General features: G+C 38.3%; 1 protein-coding gene across 1 annotated transcript in view; it reads right to left on the reverse strand.

Moving 5' to 3' along the window:
* Positions 1-18,208, reverse strand: part of pes (pescadillo) — a 42,587-nt gene that overhangs the window by 15,850 nt on the left and 8,529 nt on the right. Inside the window, exons 5-7 of the mRNA XM_052032412.1 lie at positions 8,323-8,494; positions 5,800-5,889; positions 1,021-1,137 (exon numbers count right to left, since the gene is read on the reverse strand). Coding sequence (XP_051888372.1) covers positions 1,021-1,137; positions 5,800-5,889; positions 8,323-8,494 — 379 coding nt within the window. The remainder of the gene's footprint in view (positions 1-1,020; positions 1,138-5,799; positions 5,890-8,322; positions 8,495-18,208) is intronic.

The raw sequence follows: 18,208 nt of genomic DNA on the forward strand, positions 1-18,208 counted from the left end.
GGTAGAATAATTATTAAGTTAGCCTTTAGCATTTTGTATCAAAATTGTTTTCACTAGTGTGCAATTTGGATATCAATTTCTCCACATCTGTCAATCTTTATGACAGAAACCTGATCAGTTAAAAGGTTGTCATTAGCATTTGCTCAAATAACTTCATGAACATGACCTCAAAGGTCATTAGTGGAAAACAATGAGTATTTTGCCCAAGGAGGGGAACATGCATCCATCTAAACACCAAAAAGCAAGGGGGCTTGAAGAAATGCATGACATTCCAACAGAACAGCTTTTGTACATAGTTCAAGGTGAAAGTAATACACTTTCACCACGCCAGATCAGTAGACTGTTCTAACTGCTGCTTGGAGTTCAAGATTCCCTATGTGGCAGGTTATAAAATCTTGTTAAGCATTTGTCAGCTTTCACAAAGTAGCAAGCAATTTTTCATTGGGAGAGTCCCCTTCCTTAGAAACTTATTTCTCTACTAGCAGCCAATTTAAGAACTGTGGTGGAAAACTATGCACTAGAAGATTACATGATAGCTTTCTCTAAGTTTGGAACATGTTATGAGTGTAATATTCCAAAAAAAGTATAATTTTAAGAAAGTGTACAATGTTTAAAAGAAGTCATGGCACATACTTTTTGATCTGTTCAAGACAATCTACTCCAACTCTAAAATTTGACAGTATATTTAACTTCCTTACATGTGAAAATTCACAGGTAGCACTTGGATCTTTGTCAATTTTATTTTTATTATTTGATTCATATGAATCTTTAACACCACAGACTCCAAACTATTTAAATAGACAGGCTAAAAGTACTTTCTTAGGGATGCATAATGATGTAAAAATTTAAGTTGGTATACAGCTTTCAACAGCGTTGCTGTACTGTTTCCTTTGTTATATACTTAATAGAAACAAAGGAAACATTGTTTCTATTAAGTATATAACAATTATTACAAAACTGAAGTTTCAGATCATTGCTAAAACGTAATGTTTGGCAACATTTAAGGAAAACCTTATCTACCTTTGGAGGATAGAGAAGATTGAGGGTCTGGTAGAGTCTGAAGTTGACAAAGCCTAGAAGTGTTGTAAAAAACTCAGTGAAAGTAGCCATTACTCTGTAGTCCACATCTGTTGGATGCTGGAAAAACAAAAGTTTGAGAGCTTGAATTAAGAAGCTTAATCAATGCACAGTAAGTAACCATTTCCAGGGCAAAAATGCAGCGTAAAACTGGACAAGGCCAGACATACTTTTAAATTAAGTGTGTAGAACAAAATGATCTCTGATTTCACCTGCAGCAACACAACTCCACGTGAAAAAGGAATTACTTTACAAGTCGAGGTTTATGTAATGCATACAAATTTAATGAAACAAGTATTACCAAGTTTAAATGCAATATAAACCAAACTCAGTATGACCATTGTAAACCAAGCCAGATCATGTATTCAACAAAATAGCCACTTAAGATATGAATATTAGTCAAAATTCATCCAGTGGCTGGAAGCCCTTCCTTTCTACAAGGACAATAAGCAGCCTTTTCAGGAGACTGTAATTAAGTTAAGGATTAATCTAAATGGTAACCACGTGGTAGAATTAGTTTTAATTATTTGCTTGAGTGCTCACTGCCGATGAACAATTTCTGGATTATTTAATAATTCAGTAGCACAAAATAAAGAAACTAATAAACTTTATAAACAAAGAACAAGATCAATGTAAACATTATTCTTTGAAAAATCAACAGGATGCACAAGATATCCAATATGAAGGACAGGAAGTAAAATGCTTGCAGCCTTTTCAAAGATATTAATGGAGCACAAATCTCTTCACCATCAAACCTAGCCATGCAAATGTTTGCTACCATCTATGATGTTTTCAGTAAGTCACATAGACAAAGCAACATCAACAATCTATAAATTTCCTTCATTTACAAAAATTAAACTGACATCAGGAACAGCTAGAAGAATGATTTCTTAATGGTCAGTACTAAGTAGTGGCAGATCAGCAGCAAAACATCAGAATTGCACTCCAGGGCCCCGTCTGCCAGACAGCATTCTACCAAATTGATTAGATAGGATTTTGCAGCTTTCCATTATAATAAGCACTTCATTATGGATCAATGCAAGTTAAAACTTTTAAACAATGGCCTTACGACTACTTCCATCCTCTGCTTTTGCCAAAGGCAACAATTATTTGGCACCTACTTTTAAACTTGGTTGCTGCAAATATTTGTAAAGATTTACGATATCGACCTTTTAACAGTAGATTTTTTTCTTTTGCTTTTATTCAGCGACAGCTAAAAAAATAGTCAGAACAGAGGTGTTGTGTATGATGTATGATTAACAGTGCTCCTTCATGGTTTAGGAGACAATGAGACTCCCCTCTGGCTCATATCTGAGATTCAAGCAAGATAGAAGCACTCCAGCTCATCAGTCAGCAACCCAGAGGCAGTGTTAACTTCATGGCAGACAATTCTTTGTCAAAACACCCGGATTGTGATTGATAAAGCAAGCCTGGCACAGTTTAATGCTGCAGATTCAATAGGTAGGATATGTAATACAAAGGCAAGTGTGTCCACATTGCAAACTCCTAAATAAATAGTTATTATTTGCATTTCTGTAAGACACTAATAATTCTAGTGGACTTCAGTTTCATATAGGGGAACTAAAATCAACATCATTAGCCAGGTTGCCAGAAACAAGAGCGCACATTTTTGGAACAGCACTGCCACCAAGATTAAGAAATATCACATGATTCGCATATGGGACCATTTGAACAATGAACAGAAGGAATTACAAAGATCTTTGTTCATTTACTGCCATGATATAATGGGAGCTTTATTGCTAGAAGCCAGCTGCAGTGTCCCAAACCAATGTTACAAGGGATGCTTTTCAGCAATGTGAAGGCTTTTAAAATATTAAAAAAAAACACCCACAGCATTGCAGTTGGCTAAACGAATAACAAGTAGTGGTCCGAGCCCAGTAACTGTCCAATACTGAAGAATGCAACAAAAGCATTTAACTTACCAACAGCTTGGTCAAAGAATGCAGAAAAATTAAAACTGGTCACCCTAAGTAATGCTATGGTTTCTGGTTTAATTGTAGATATAGGGATTTTGCACAGGCTATAGAGAGGCTTAAAACACTTACCAATTTGTAACAATCCTTTTGGAAAAGAAAAATTCTGATTTTTAAAAAATTCCTATAATGTTTTTCCAAAGCACTTTAAGGGCATTGTATAAAATTGTTCACATTTTTAAGGTCAACCAAGGAGAAATCAGCAGATTGCAACAAAAAGTTAGTTAATTATTTGACACCAATGTAGATCTTAATACAAAAACCTGCAACCTTAAGAGATTTGAGGCAGATGTTTATATCTATGAAGAAATACCTATAAATTCCCACAAGCTCACAGTCAGTACATATGTAAACTTGCAGGAAGACTGTAATTTCCACCGACCATGACAAACCCAAGAGTCAACACAATTCAAGCACCTTGTTACAAGCATGACTGCTGCAGCCAGGTGAACTCACGATAGCACAAATTAAATTCATGTGCAAGATAAATCTATTGCTTACCAGCACTGTAAAAGAAAAGCTTATTATTAGAGGTCAGATCATTTATGCTTGCAATAAATTAATGGTGAACAGATTTCCTCAAGCTCATGTTCTCCCTAACTTTACAACGTAACATTGTTTCTTCAGACTTTTTAAATTAATTTTATCACTTATGAGGGGTTAAGCTGGAAAAATTATCAGTGGCTATTCATATTCAGAGAAAGGTCACCCCTGATGTACAATAGCTCGATATTCGATGATGAGATCACTAAACTGCTGTTTTTGTACTAAAACTTAAAGAAAGTAGCTTAGTTTGTTTGCAGTAGTCTCCTGCTACCTTAAGAACGTTTGAACTGCTTTAAAAAAAAGGTTTGGGAAAGGGGGCTGCTGAGTGGATAGATTAAATGAATTGTGAGTGCAGGGATGATGGGCTAATTGCCTTACAGTAAAATTCTATGATTATGATGATCAAATTTGAGCTACTCTTCAGAAGTAAATGTTAAGTTTAAGATTTTAACCTTGTTTTTAAAAGCTGGACTGGTGGTATGTTACAATACGATTTTCTATATTGCCTTTCTACATAGGAAGAAGCCTTTTCACCCATCAAGTGTATGCCAACTCTTAGAAAATTCCTATCATTTTCATTCCCAGTTATCGGAACTAAAAAAAGAATTACAATGACTTGTACTACAAAGACAAATTTGAAAACTGAACAGGAGCTGCTTTCAGCATAATACATCATAATAACCATAGAACAATACAGCACAATACAGGCCCTTTGGCCCACCATGTTGTGCCAACCTTCAAACCACACCTAAGACTATCTAACCCCTTCCTCCCACATATCCATCTATCTTAAATTCCTCCATATGCTTAACTAACAATTTCTTGAACTTGACCAACGTATCAGCCTCCACCACCACCCCAGGCAGTGCATTCCATGCACCAACCACTCTCTGGGTGAAAAACCCCCCTCTGGCATCTCCCTTGAACTTCCCACCCATTACCTTAAAGCCATGCCCTCTTGTATTGAGCATTGGTGCCCTGGGAAAGAGGCGCTGGCTGTCCACTCTAACTATTCCTCTTAATATTTTGTATATCTCTATCATGTCTCCCCTCATCCTCCTTCTCTCCAATGGATAAAGCCCTAGCTCCTTTAGTCTCTCTTCATAATCCATACTCTCTAATCCAGGCAGCATCCTGGTAAATCTCCTCTGCACCCTTTCCAACGCCTCCACATCCTTCCTATAATGAGGCGACCAGAACTGGACACAGTACTCTAAGTGTGGTCTAACCAGAGTTTTGTAAAGCTGCATCATTACTTCGCGGCTCTTAAACTCGATCCCACGACTTATGAAAGCTAACATCCCATAAGCTTTCTTAACTACCCTATCCACCTGTGAGGATAATATAGCATAATTCCTGGTGAGATGATGATTTTAGAGAAGAAAACATTTGTTGGCTTTGGAAAAGCAAGGTTCTTCCTTTCTAATTTCACAATTCTTCTGTGAAAATTAAATTTTGTATGAAACAAGAACTTCTGTTAATGCTTTTTTTGGTAAAGGAAATGTTGTATTTCAGTGTACCATGTGTACAGTTAAACATGTTCTTCAAAAAGTATTTAGACTTTGGATGAGACCACCCATTTAATGGTTGAATAGGATGTCAACAAAGCTGTTCCTCTAGTTCTTTGGTACAATGCAATTAACCAAAAGGAAACATTTCTCAGGCTGTTGGAAAATTATTGCAACAGGACAAGATTTAGAGTTAGGTTACTATACAATATTGAACTCATTGCCAAACATAAAGCAAATGACTATTATGCTACAAACATTCAGCACTAACACCACTTACCTGAAACACACCATATTTCTACAGAAATAGAAAAGCAAAAACTTTGCACATGCTGGAAATATGGAAACAAAAAACAGAAAATGCTGGAGACTTAGCAGTCAGGAAACATCTGTGAATGTGAAAACAGTAAATGTTTTAACTGTTGACCTTGGATTTGATCAGGAAAGTGAGAGAAAACAAGTGTTCCCTTACTTGTTTTTTTTACTTTTCCAGTTCTGATGAAAAGTCATCAACTTGAAATGTTAACTTTTTTCTTCTCTTTAGAGATGCAGCCTGACCTGCTGAGTATTTCCAGCATCTTCTATTTTCATTCCCCATTTCTGCATATTGATTGGCTTTAATAGCTACCAAAGAGCAATAGGGCAAAATGCTGGCATGCTGACTCAATACTTACATCATGTGCAAACGCGTAGGGTACAATCCAGGTTATTGGTTGACCAAGAATCTCTGCCTGGTAATAAATTCCTTTGATAGACAAGAACACCTAGAAAAAAAATATATTAAGTGTGAATCCATAAGAGCAAATCTTATATCAGTGAAAAAAAAAGTAATTTACAATTAACTTTACTTCTCTTTAGCAACATTCAATAGTAGATGTTTGCTGCTCTGCAACCAAATTTAAAAATATAATTATCTCCAGCAGCATATTACATGCCTGCCACATGTAAAAAAAATGAAGCATTGTTTATATTAAGTTTGGCACAAAGTAGAATTGCTGGGAAATCTCCTTCTAATCTGGTTGCTGGAGCAAAAAAGCTGCAAACAATGTAGATCAGAAACAAAACAGAAAATGCCAGAAACAGAGTCAAAGTCCCTTCATCAGGTGAAGAATCAATGATCTGGGGCATTGTCCATTTCTCTCTCCACAGGTGTTGCCCGACTTGTCAAAAGTGTTTCTGGCATTTTCTGTTTTTGCCTCCCACCCGCTTGTGTCTGGATTTGTTACTTAGCTTGTCCTGGATACAAGACCAAGTTATATAAGCACGGGATGTACTTTAGTGAAATGTTGGTAGCTTCCTTTAGAACTGTGGCCACAGTCATCCCGATTTGACCCATTAATTAACAATTTAATGTGAACCCAGTGTTCACCAATGGAGGTTGTGTGGGACATGCAACCAGCAAACAAAGTCACGTTTGCTTAGTAAACAGCCACTTTAAAGAGAATACAAATTTCACCAGTTAAAGCAGGATGTTTCTCAAAGAAAATGCAGTATAGGAATAATACTTACAAATGAGTCATGCACATAAAATTAAACTCAAGCACAAGCTTAATTGATAGAGGAATTAAATAAGCATCTACAATCTGGTTGACTTCTGCATTGTTATCATAGGCAGTCAAATAAAGAACACATAATATACTTAAAATTGTGTCCTGTGCACCTATTGAAGTATTAATTCTTAAACTTTACGGCACAATTTTCTTAAATGACATCAGGAAGACCTCCAGCTTCTACTGTATTGCTCCAATCTCAAATTCCAGAACTGCCAGCTCTTGTATCATAGAGTCATGCAGCACAGGCAACACATTCATCACCTGATGAATACACTCCCAAGGTGTTACTGGGAAGGGTGTTTCAGGATTTGGGTCTAGTGATTATGAATGAACAATGATATCAAGACAGTGCATGAGTTACAGGGGAATTTTCACGCGGTGATTTCTAGTGCAACTGTGGCTTTCGTTCAATTTATCAATATAAAAATGGAAACTATAAGTATTCGCCGTGCTATCCTTACCCCTCATACCTGCTGGATTCTGATATTTCTCTTTCCATTTGGTCAGTTTCACTTCAACTGCAAGTAGGCCTAATTGGTTGTGTAAATTGACAATACTATTCCAAGACAGATGGAGATGACTGGATAATTCATGGGTCAATCAAATTTGGTAACTGAGTTTTGCTTTAATGCAAGTAACTATCCTTCATTTAATGCATTTTCCTAGCAAAATTACACTGCTTTGTTAATAAACATTGTTGTAGTTTTTCATAATTTTATTTTCTCTACTCTTTAAAAATACGTCTTTTATTGTATACAATTAACTGTTTACTGCAAACTTAAACAAATGTCCCTTCCTGCCTCCAACTCAATGGCTGTCCTTGTTGTCAAAGTCTTTTCTGGGAAAAAAAAATTCTCTCATATCTGACCACACAGTCATCTAACCTGCATTGAGTAGTACATACTTCATTGGCTGTGAAATGCCTTGGGACATCCAGAGGTCATAAAATACTGTATAATGGAAAGTTTTATTTTAATTACCCTCTTAAAATTGTCACAATGTACAGTAAGACCTTAAAAGCCTTCACTGTCCTGGTGTTAATTTAATACTTATGTCTTTACACAGCTTTATGAATTTCTTTTACTCCGAATGTACTTGTCAAATCAGATCTAAAATTTTTTCTGCAAATTCTTTTGACTCCTTTGTGTTAACAAGTCTGATCAGCATCTCAGGTTTACTCAAGGGACCATGATGCTATTCATAACCATATTAAGAGCAAATTGATTATCAACACATGGAATTCTTAGATGAAATAACTCTGGCCCTGTATCAAAATAGTTGTAATATAAGGCCATAGAAAATAAGTGCCATTAGCCTTTCAACTTTTATCAGTAGTTTTACCTTACATTCAGAAAAATGCAATTTCCAACTCTTGCTTGGGAACCAAGAAAAGTTAAATTTTAATATATACAAAGCCTTTGAGAGTATTTGAATGCTTTCTATTCACAATGCCAGCACCAGCCCAAGTGATTACTTAGTTTGCATGTTTTGGTGATGCATAACCTAGATGGCAAAAATGTGGGGAAAAAAATTGCTATATTCCCTGTTCCTGATAACCATCATAAACCTGCCTTTTTTAAAAAAAAAGCACAGGTATGTTTTATAAAACAAACTTGTACAACACTCATCCAAGCTGATACACACCTTACGTAGTGACCTGGAGGCAATAACAAAATTCATAAACTCCACAGTCAGGCGCCGACATAACTGAATTGTCTGTACGTGGCATTTCCCAGTGCGAGGGAAAGTTGCAAATAAGAAGCACATGGACAATGCATCATCCAGGTCTCGGAGCGCATCAATGAAGGTCGGATACCTTAATGGGAACAGTAAAAAGGTATATACCTTGAATCTTTTGTTTTATATAACTCATTACACTCAGAGCATGCAGTGAACAACATATAGACTCGGTAGTGTAGCGGTTGGTATAATGCTTTACAGTGTCAGTGACCCGGGTTCAATTCCGGCCGCTGTCCGTAAGGAGTTTGTACATTCTCCCAGTGTCTGAGTGGGTTTCCTCCCACATTCCAAAAAAAGACATAAGGGTTAGGAAATTGTGGGCATGCTATGTTGGCACCGGAAGCGTGGTGACACTTGCGGGCTGCCCCCAGAACACACTGTGCAAAAGATGCATTTCACTGTGTGTTTCGATGTACATGTGACTAATAAAGCTATCTTATCTTATCGACTCTACCTCACTAAACTGACTATCACTAAGTTTTGTAAATGACCTGATGACAGATGACAATCTGGATTAGAACATTTTTTATGTGGCTGAAACTTCTCCCAGAAACAAAAGGCATATCAAATTCCCTGAAGAACAATCAAATTATTATTTTTTTTGGAATATTTTTGAAATCCCACAGCTTGGAAAAGGAGGGGAAAGCAGGGATGCGGAATAGGGAGGAAAAACAAAATCTCTTGGCACTGAGATGTCACAATCTACAAATGTTTGCAATCCAAGTCTGTGCCCTACTGAAACTGTAATTTCCGCTTTATGTGCTCTGCTATCTTTTGTTCTCTGAACAGGATGGGAAATCATTCCAGTAGCATGTATAGTCTGTGTATTCACTATTCATCAGGTCATTAAAGAGGATGAGACATCACAGAAAGGATTCACTGTACGATCTGCTAAATGAAACTATTATAAGCTAATTAAGAACTTACTATTATATTTCATCTGTAATGTAAAATATCAAACATTTTAGAGGCATAATCAAAATTAACTGATGTCAAGCCAAGGTCTGGGCAAAGAGGCAATTTTGTGGCAGATTTTAGATGGGGCTTTAAAAGGGCAAGAGCTGTGCAGTTATTGCTTCTTGAACGAGGCCTGGATGAGCTTCTCCCTCATTCCCCTGCCAACTCTTTAATATGAACTGTCACTAGTGTAAGAACACCAACACAAATTCTGCAGGTACTTAAACCAGCCAGAGGAAGGTATTCTCTGGCAAGTCGCTCGCCTCCCGGCACCCTGAAGCTCGCTAACCATTTACATTCAACTGAGTGCGAGTGAACATCCTCCATTTTCCTAGATGGTGGCAGTCACTACAATACTTAAGCAGCCCACATCCATCAAGGACAAAGTAATCACTTCATGGGTACCCCATTAACAACCACAAACATCCATTTAATCCTTCAATCATCCGCTGGTTTACAATGCAAGATGCATTGTAGCAAATAGTCTTTGGCAGCATCTCAAACTCCAGGAGGATAAAGGATGCAAGTATATAGGGGAAAAAAAACTTGCATTCAAATTCCCATCCAATCTATCTACCATTCTATACATTGCCATTTGTTCACTTTGCTGGATTATAATCCTGAAATCTCCACATCTAACTTTACAGATGCAGTTGTTCAAGGAGCCAGCTACCACCTTATCGTAAAGATAATTAGACAAAGGCAATGAATGGCAATCCTGTCTGTGACATACATTCCCTGAAAGATTAATAAAAAAAAATTACAGGAGAGGAGGTTGTGAACATGACAGTGCCAACAGGATCAGTATATACTCAGCAAACAGTCTGGATGGTGTGAATTAGACTTTTTACTGATGGAGTGAGAGTACTAAAGGAAACCAGATTCAAACAGAAGAGCACAGGTAGTAACAAAGTGAACAATGTGTATTTTATACATAGAAGGCAGCAACCTGAATCACCATAGGCTTCCATGTGGCAAGAGATTTAGGAGGAGATTTGAGGGGGGCCTTTTTCCACCCAGAGTGGTGAATACCTAGAATGCATTACCAGAGAGAGTGGTGGAAGCAGAGTCACTAACAGCATTTAAGAGGTGTCCAGATGAGCACTGGAATTGCCTTGGCATTGAAGGCTATGGGCCAAATGCTGGAAGCTGGGATTAATATGGATGAGTGCCCCTTGATTGACATGGACATGATGGGCCAAATGGTCTTTTTCCATGCTGTATGACTCTCTCCAATCCAAGAAAGGGGCAACTGTACACCCAGAATGATAAGTCAGGTGATAGAAACAGAGGCCAAATACTGTTCAAAAGTGGTTAAAAATACTTCAAATGGAACAAAAGGACCGAAATGTTTTAAGTAAGAGAAGCTGGGACAAGATAAGATTTTTTAGCTGTTAATTTCAAAGCCACTAAAATTTGTGGAGATCGAATGCTAACAGTGGACAGATCACCATGGTTTAAAAGTAGGAAGAATGAATGCCACAGAGTTCAGAGGGAGTAAAGAGGTAAAGGAGTTAAAAGTCTGGTTAAATAGCTTTGAAAGGGCACTTAAAGAGAACTGAAGTGGCTACCAACACTGGACAAAAGGCAGGGAAAAAGAGAAAAAGCCAGATTGAGGAATGGAGGACATTGCCAAGAAAAGACAGGGTAAAGTCATGGCTGAAATTATAGACAAAAGATTTTAATGCACCATGTAACTTGAGATGGCTGTACTTCTAACAGATCTGAAGTAGGTTTACAAATCCTTTTGTTTGAAATCCAAACAGAAACCAAGACAATTGTGCAAATACAGCATATATTAACAGATGTCTGGTCAATCATTAACAATTATATTAAAGCACCTTGAGTTGAAATAGTTCCCCCATTAAAACAAAAATTCTTTTAAAATGTGGTGTAAATTAGGTGTCAAGAAAGCTGTCTCTAACAAAAAGATCAGCTAACATCCCTAGAAACTTGTTCTAGCATCAAAAATCATTTTTGGAAAAACAAAAGCACCTTCTGCATCAATAATTTAATACCACATGGGGAAAATAGCTGGTACAGGTTAACAGAAGATGCAAATTCGTGATAAAATCTAAACAGTCTAACACTCAGTGCTGGAGATGGTGATCAGTTGGGGAGGAGAGGGTGTGTGGTGTCACTGTGGGAAGGTAAACGAGAGACATGGGAACTGGTAGTGTGCTCCATCTGATGACATTCAGAGCAATGGAACAGAAGTACACAATAACAATGTGCTATTTGCCGAGGTTTCAATATCAGTTAAGTAATTATTGAAATGTTAAGTACCGACAGGGGAGGGTGGAAGGGAAGAGATGATTGTAGTGCCAGAAATAAACAGAATAATTAGACTTTCCAAAAAAGAAATGTCTTCAAGGACATTTGATGCATGTCACTTGGGCATTGCTCTTTTGCAATTGCACAAAGCTACTGAGATTATTTTAGCCTTGTAATTCACTCAGCCATGTTAAATTTGTTTCTCAGAACAGAAGATTTAAGAATACAAGGAAATCATGTTTTCACTATTAAACTAAAGAAATCAGAAATCTAGAAATGCTGGAATTCTAAAATAAAAATTCTGGTTCCATTTGAAATATTAATCTAGCTTTCTTTAAATGCTGACAGAAAACTTGCATTTTGACAATTTTGTGATTTATTAGTTCTGAAATTTATACTGTGGTTTTTCCTCCCAATAGAAGCATCATGACTTTTAGCAGCTGAATTGACTATATTCTGGATCTGACACAGACTAATGCTGTTCACACAATGAGGCAGGGAAAAGGAGAAGAAAGAACAGTAGGAGCATTAGCTTTTACCTACTTGCTACTTCTATTCTTTAAACAATAGACACCAAAGAAACAGATCAATAGACCCACCGGGTCTCTGCTGGTGTGCATCCTTCTGCATCAAACTAGCACAACCACTTTCTTTTCCCCTCATGTCTAACCTTCCCTTAAATGCATCTTAGGTCATTTCACTGTAACTGCTCCTTGCATTAATGGTTTTCAACTTTCCAACAATACTCTTTCAGTCAAACTCTACTCATATACATTTGTCAGTTCAATTATTTTTAATAGCACCTTTTGGGCAGGACAGAGCGACATGATCAAGTTACACTAAGCAGCTGAAAACCAAACAAAATAACCTGCAGAATTGGAGATCTGAAATAAAACAGAAAATACTGAAAAAGGAGGAAGCATCTGTGGAAAGAGGAACAGAGTTAACGTTTCAGGTTGAAACTTTGCTGGTCTTAGGGAAATACAACTAGAAACATGGTCTTTACATTCTAGTATCAATAATAGTGACAAGAAAGAGTTAGTAGGTAAAGTAACCAAAAATAAAGAAGAGCTCATGCAAAAGACTGCAAAAGATTTCTCCCCCAGTCAGTGAGTTACAATTAATTTGTTCAATGTAATTAAACTTCAAAAGCATCAACGTGTACATTTCAATAAGCAGCAAAACACTTCATCTTATTTACATTGCTTAACAAAATATTACTTGAGCAGCCATTGCACCTTGAATAATTTTGTGCTGTGGAACACTGTTTAGGCGCAAGGTATACCAATTTGCAATGTTGCACATATTCGCAACACCCATCATACTGGGAGTTAGCAGCAGTGCATGGAACCCTGACTGTGCTGAAATTATGCAGAGTAAGCAGATCATGATATCAATACATGTGCAATAATGATTTGATGTCAGCAGGACGAATCAGATATCAGGTGATGGGTTCAACTTACATGGATGATCGGTTAACCAAACTCTTAGGATGACGAATGCCTCCCTTTTCCCATTAAACGTCTTGCATCACTGCAATCCTTTTCTCACCTTCTCTGCATTTTAAAACTATCGTGTTTTCTTTCTCAATTCAGGCAAAGGGTCATCCACCTGAAACATCACTATGTTTCCCTTTCCACAGATGCTACCTGACCTGCTGAGTGTGTCCAGCATTTTCTATTTTTATTACATCACTGGGATTATAGTGAAAAGGAATCAGTTACTTCCAGGTTTGTTGAATGATTGGAAGGGCATGCAGAGCAGGACAACGGGAAAGAAAGGGGAGGGGTTAGGATTAGTGGTAAGTTTAGGAAGTTGTGGTGGGGGACATGAAAATTAAGTCCAAGTCCTGACTGAAACTTCACTGTGGGTGAGTGACTGGAATGTGGTGCAATGAGTAGTGTGTGAAGGTAGTGTGTAGTTGGCAGGAAATCACATTTGTGAATGTCTGCACTAACATTGACCAATGTGTGAAATTACTGCAAATCCAGGTCTTTGGATCTTGACTCCTCACATTGCCTCACAGATGTCTTCCTCTCCTGCCACTTTTTCTGTGCATGTCTGCCCTCTGTGGGTACAGAAACTCCTCCTTCTATATTCTTCCCACTAAGCATGCAGTCCAGCATTAGAAAATATGGATGCTAGCTACCGAAACCCATGCAGTGGACTTCCACCATCAGTTCAGGCCACACACTCACTTCTGTTATAAAAGCCGCCTTTGATCACACTTAATTGGTGCTGAACATGAAATTATAGCCTCAGAGATGGACTGTGGAAATCATCATGAGGAAGTAGCAGGAATTAAATGCACATTCAATGAATAACAGGTGAATCTTGCATCGCAATCCCTTTAATAGTTGTCCACTACAATCCAATTTCACTCCCAATGTTTTATGGTATTTTGAATATCTGAACTTGATGATTCCAATGCACTCCTGACTGGCTTCCTTCTTTCTATTTGGCATCAAGCAAAATTCCACTGCTCATTTTAACTCGCACCAAGTCTTGTTCACCCTTATGCTATTGCCTAGCTTCTCTGCAAGCCCTTCAACCTTCCAATTCTGGCAGCTTGATTAACCCATAGTGAATTAACTGCTCTACCACTGGCTGCTATGGTTTCACTTGCCAAGGCCACAAACACTTTTTCCTCTTTTGTGACACTCATTAAAACCTCTCGTTTCAAATAAACTTTTGGTTATCTGCCCAATATCCCCATGGGGTTAGGTGTCACCTCGGTTTGTTAAAAACCCTGTGAATATAAGTTTTTCTGTAATCATTATAGGCTCCACATCAATGTAAATTGCCACGTCCAATGAAAGTGGAATGCAGTTTTAGCATTCATAATAGGCAAGGATTCTCTAAATTTAATACAAGGGATCAGGCAGAAACAACAGAAGATGGTCTCTCTCTCTCTCTCACACACACACACACACAAACTCATCAGCTATCAGACTATGAATAGCAATTTTCAGTACATTTACAGATAATAGGTATTATGAGTACGTTGGTTCTGAAGATTAGTTCCGCTCCCATGGGACGTTTGATGGCAGCAAGAAAGATTGAGAAGTGTTGAGGCAATGATGCATGCAGCCTTTCTTCACAGCAACGCTCATAGACAACGGGCCTGGTTAATATCACAGCTTACATGCCATTGTAAAGCAAGCAAAAGGGAGGGAGTTCCACAATCACTCACAACTGACAGATTCAAAAGCTTTGGCGAGGTTAAAATGGCAACTTGTGCTCCACCCTGCATTTTTCCTGAAGTTGTTGCATGTTGAAAATCATGTCTGCAGTGTCCGTGGTGCTTCTGGATGGATGGAATTCACATCTTCATTCAGAGCAGCTCTTTGGCCACCAGAAGGAACGGCGAGGAAGAACCAGGTGATGACTTTCCCTGTGCTGGACAACAGGGAAAGTCATCTGTAGGTACCACAGTTGAATTTGTCTCATTTCTTGTACATTGTCACAGTTACGGCAAGTCTGATGTTTTCTGGAATATCCTCCTCTTCCTAGACATGGATTTGTCACTGAACTTCTTAATTGCCAAGTTTTAGGATTTCAACAGGGACAGTTTGCTCCCGAGGCCTTTTTATTTTTGAGTTGGAATATGGCCTTCTTGATTTCGTGTCAGTCAGCAATGATGCCAAGGCAGACCCGGATAGGATGCTGTGTGGAGTTAAGTGTGCTCATGTCACTGACAGAGTTATGGTTGAGGGGGCCTTTGCAATGCTTCTTCCAGTAGGCATTGACTGTCTCAGTAGTCGAGCTTGCAGTATGCACATAATACTTGCGTGATCGAGCACACTCAGAGGCTGAGCTCCATGCCACCATTGAAACTTTCACTAAAGCAAATGGGATGATGGGCCTTACACCACAAGGCAAAGGTCCTGTACCAACACCCCTGCTGCACCATGCTGCCTTTTGACGATAAAGGTTCATGACAAGATGCTGGAAAAGATGGATTGTTTCCCATATTACAGGAGCTATTTCTTGATGAAGGCAGGCATCAATGATGAAATTCACTACCATTTTCAATGCACCAGCAGGGTCTTTGGTCAATTAAGGATGTGGGCATTTGAAGATAAACAACTCAGACCTAACACAAAACTCGAGGTCTACCAGGGCAGCAGTAATCCCTGGTCTATATGCCCATGAGATCTAAACTACCTACAACTGGCAAAGGTACCGGAAAAATGTCACCAACACTGCTCACAAAACCTTCCAAATTTACCAGAAGGATAAGCAAAACCATGTCTGTGTCCTCTTCAAGGACAACATCCCCAGTACTGAGGCTCTGGTTACACTCAGTTGGTCACATTGGACAGGTCACATCACTTGTATACCCAACATCAGACTGCCAAAATGGTCTACTCCTATCTCTGTCATGGGAAGACATTACCAGGCAGACAGAGGAAAAGATTCACAGATGTAACATTCCCACTGACTTTTGGGACTCAGCACATAACCGCTTCAAATGGAGAAGGTACATTTGGGATGGCATTGGGTGCCTTGAGGCCATGCACTGGGTGCACACAGAAGTCTTGCATAAATGGCAGAAGGAGTGTACCACTTCACAAACCACCATCCACCCATCCCACAGGGTACCACTGATCCCATCTGTGGAAGAGTCTGAAGTTCCCCATATTAGCATCATTAGCCACATCAGAACCCATGCTGCAGTGGAAGTAAGTTGTCCTAGATTCTAAGGAACAAAGAGGAACTAGAAATGGAAATAGCAGTTGCGAAAATGGGTGATGGTGGTGTCATCTAAAGGCTAGAAAGGGATCTTCAAGAGATGCTGCAAGAGCAAGTTTAGCAATTATACCAAGGATCAGTTAGCTTTGAACTTTGGAAGATGGACTCAACAGTGGAAGTTGGCCCTATTACCACTATAAGGTGTCAAATGAAACATCACTTGTACTGTGCTGGTAATATTACCTCAAGCCTCTGCAGGAACTACAAATTTTCTGTGGTGGCAGGAGGCAGCTGAGGGCCATTTAAGAAAATCAGCTGCATATGCAGCAAATTCTTCAAGGAATTTAGGACAATCCAAAAGTGCTCAAATTTGTGTGAATTTAAAGGTTCTGATAAGAGAAATATACAACTGTCTTATATCTTAAAAACAGAAAATGCTGGAAACACTAACAGGTCAGGCAGCATCTGTGGAAAGAGGGGTCCTGGGGCAGGAGGGGTGATGATATTCCAATTTTGTGTCATCTATGTTGTGTCAACACAGTTTGAGTGCTTAGGGTCTTTTCTTTATGTACTACAGTGAGACTGGAAGCATAAGTGACAGATCTCATTTGCCAATCTGCCTTTAAGCTGTGACAAACACCTTGGGATACAGTACAAGTAATGTGAGATGTGACATGTGGTAAATGTAGCATGTTTGGAAGTGATAGGCGACTTTGGATATTGTTGCTAATGTTCTCCATCACTACAGCTCTCCAAGTTCCAACCTCAATTTGTTGGGAGAGGTACACAGCCAAGATAGATAAACTATTAATATCACCTACCCATCAGGAAGATAGAAAGTGAAGAAAATGAACCAAGGATTTCTTTTGTCTAGCAATTCTAAAATCTATAATTTACTAAATAAACACATAGATAAAAAGAAAAGTACTTTCTCGGACAGATACTTAGATAGCAAAGGCACAGAGGGATACAGGCCTAATGCAGGCAAGTAGGATTAGCCTAGATTAGGCATTATGGTTGGCAAGAATGAGATGGCTGAAAGGGCCCTGTTTCTGTGCTGTACGATTCTACTCTATGAAAGGTCAGAATCACTTTGAGTTTATAAATAAGGGTAGAGAACCTAATAGCAAATACACAGAACGTTAAGCCATGGTCACAATACCTTATGCAGCTTTGGGCATCCATTATTGGAAAAGACACACAGCCACAGATATCAAGTAATGTAAAAATTTACTAAGGGGTGGATAGCAATGGTTGGGAGGAAAAATTACACTACATATATTTTCACTACAAGAGAGAAACTCAAGAAATTTAATGAAGGTTTACTGTAATATTTTGAATGGGGCAAGAATTTTCTGATTTTCGGGAAAAGAGCATTAATTTTAAATATCACAGAGAATTGAGGGCGAGGATCATTTCCACAATGATTGGTGGTCTTTGGAATACTTCACTAAAGAAAATAGTAGATAAGTATTTCAAGTAGAGCAAATACAGAGCTAAAGGTTAAAAAAAGTGAGCTTGTTTTGAATTGGTCTACCAGTCAAAGCAACTAAAGCTAAATGGTCTTGCAATACGTTTAATTCCATTAAATATTGTTAGCTCTTGCCCTGAAGGTCATGAAGGATAGTTACAAGAGCTTCAAATTCTAGGTTCTGTTCATTTAAGAATTAATGTATTGGTTACATAACTGGCCATTCCTAGAAGCAGAAATGATGTTATTCCATTTCAAACAGCACCATGCCCTGGCCCAACTTAGTAACTAAGGAAACTGCCCATTAGAAGGCTAACAAAAGATTTTCTGATGTTAAAAAAAAAGGAGTTTTAAAATTGACAGGAGACATTTTTAAAGTCACCCTGCTTTACT

The sequence above is a fragment of the Pristis pectinata genome, chromosome 17, assembly GCF_009764475.1.
Source record: "Pristis pectinata isolate sPriPec2 chromosome 17, sPriPec2.1.pri, whole genome shotgun sequence".
Lineage (NCBI taxonomy): Eukaryota > Metazoa > Chordata > Chondrichthyes > Rhinopristiformes > Pristidae > Pristis > Pristis pectinata.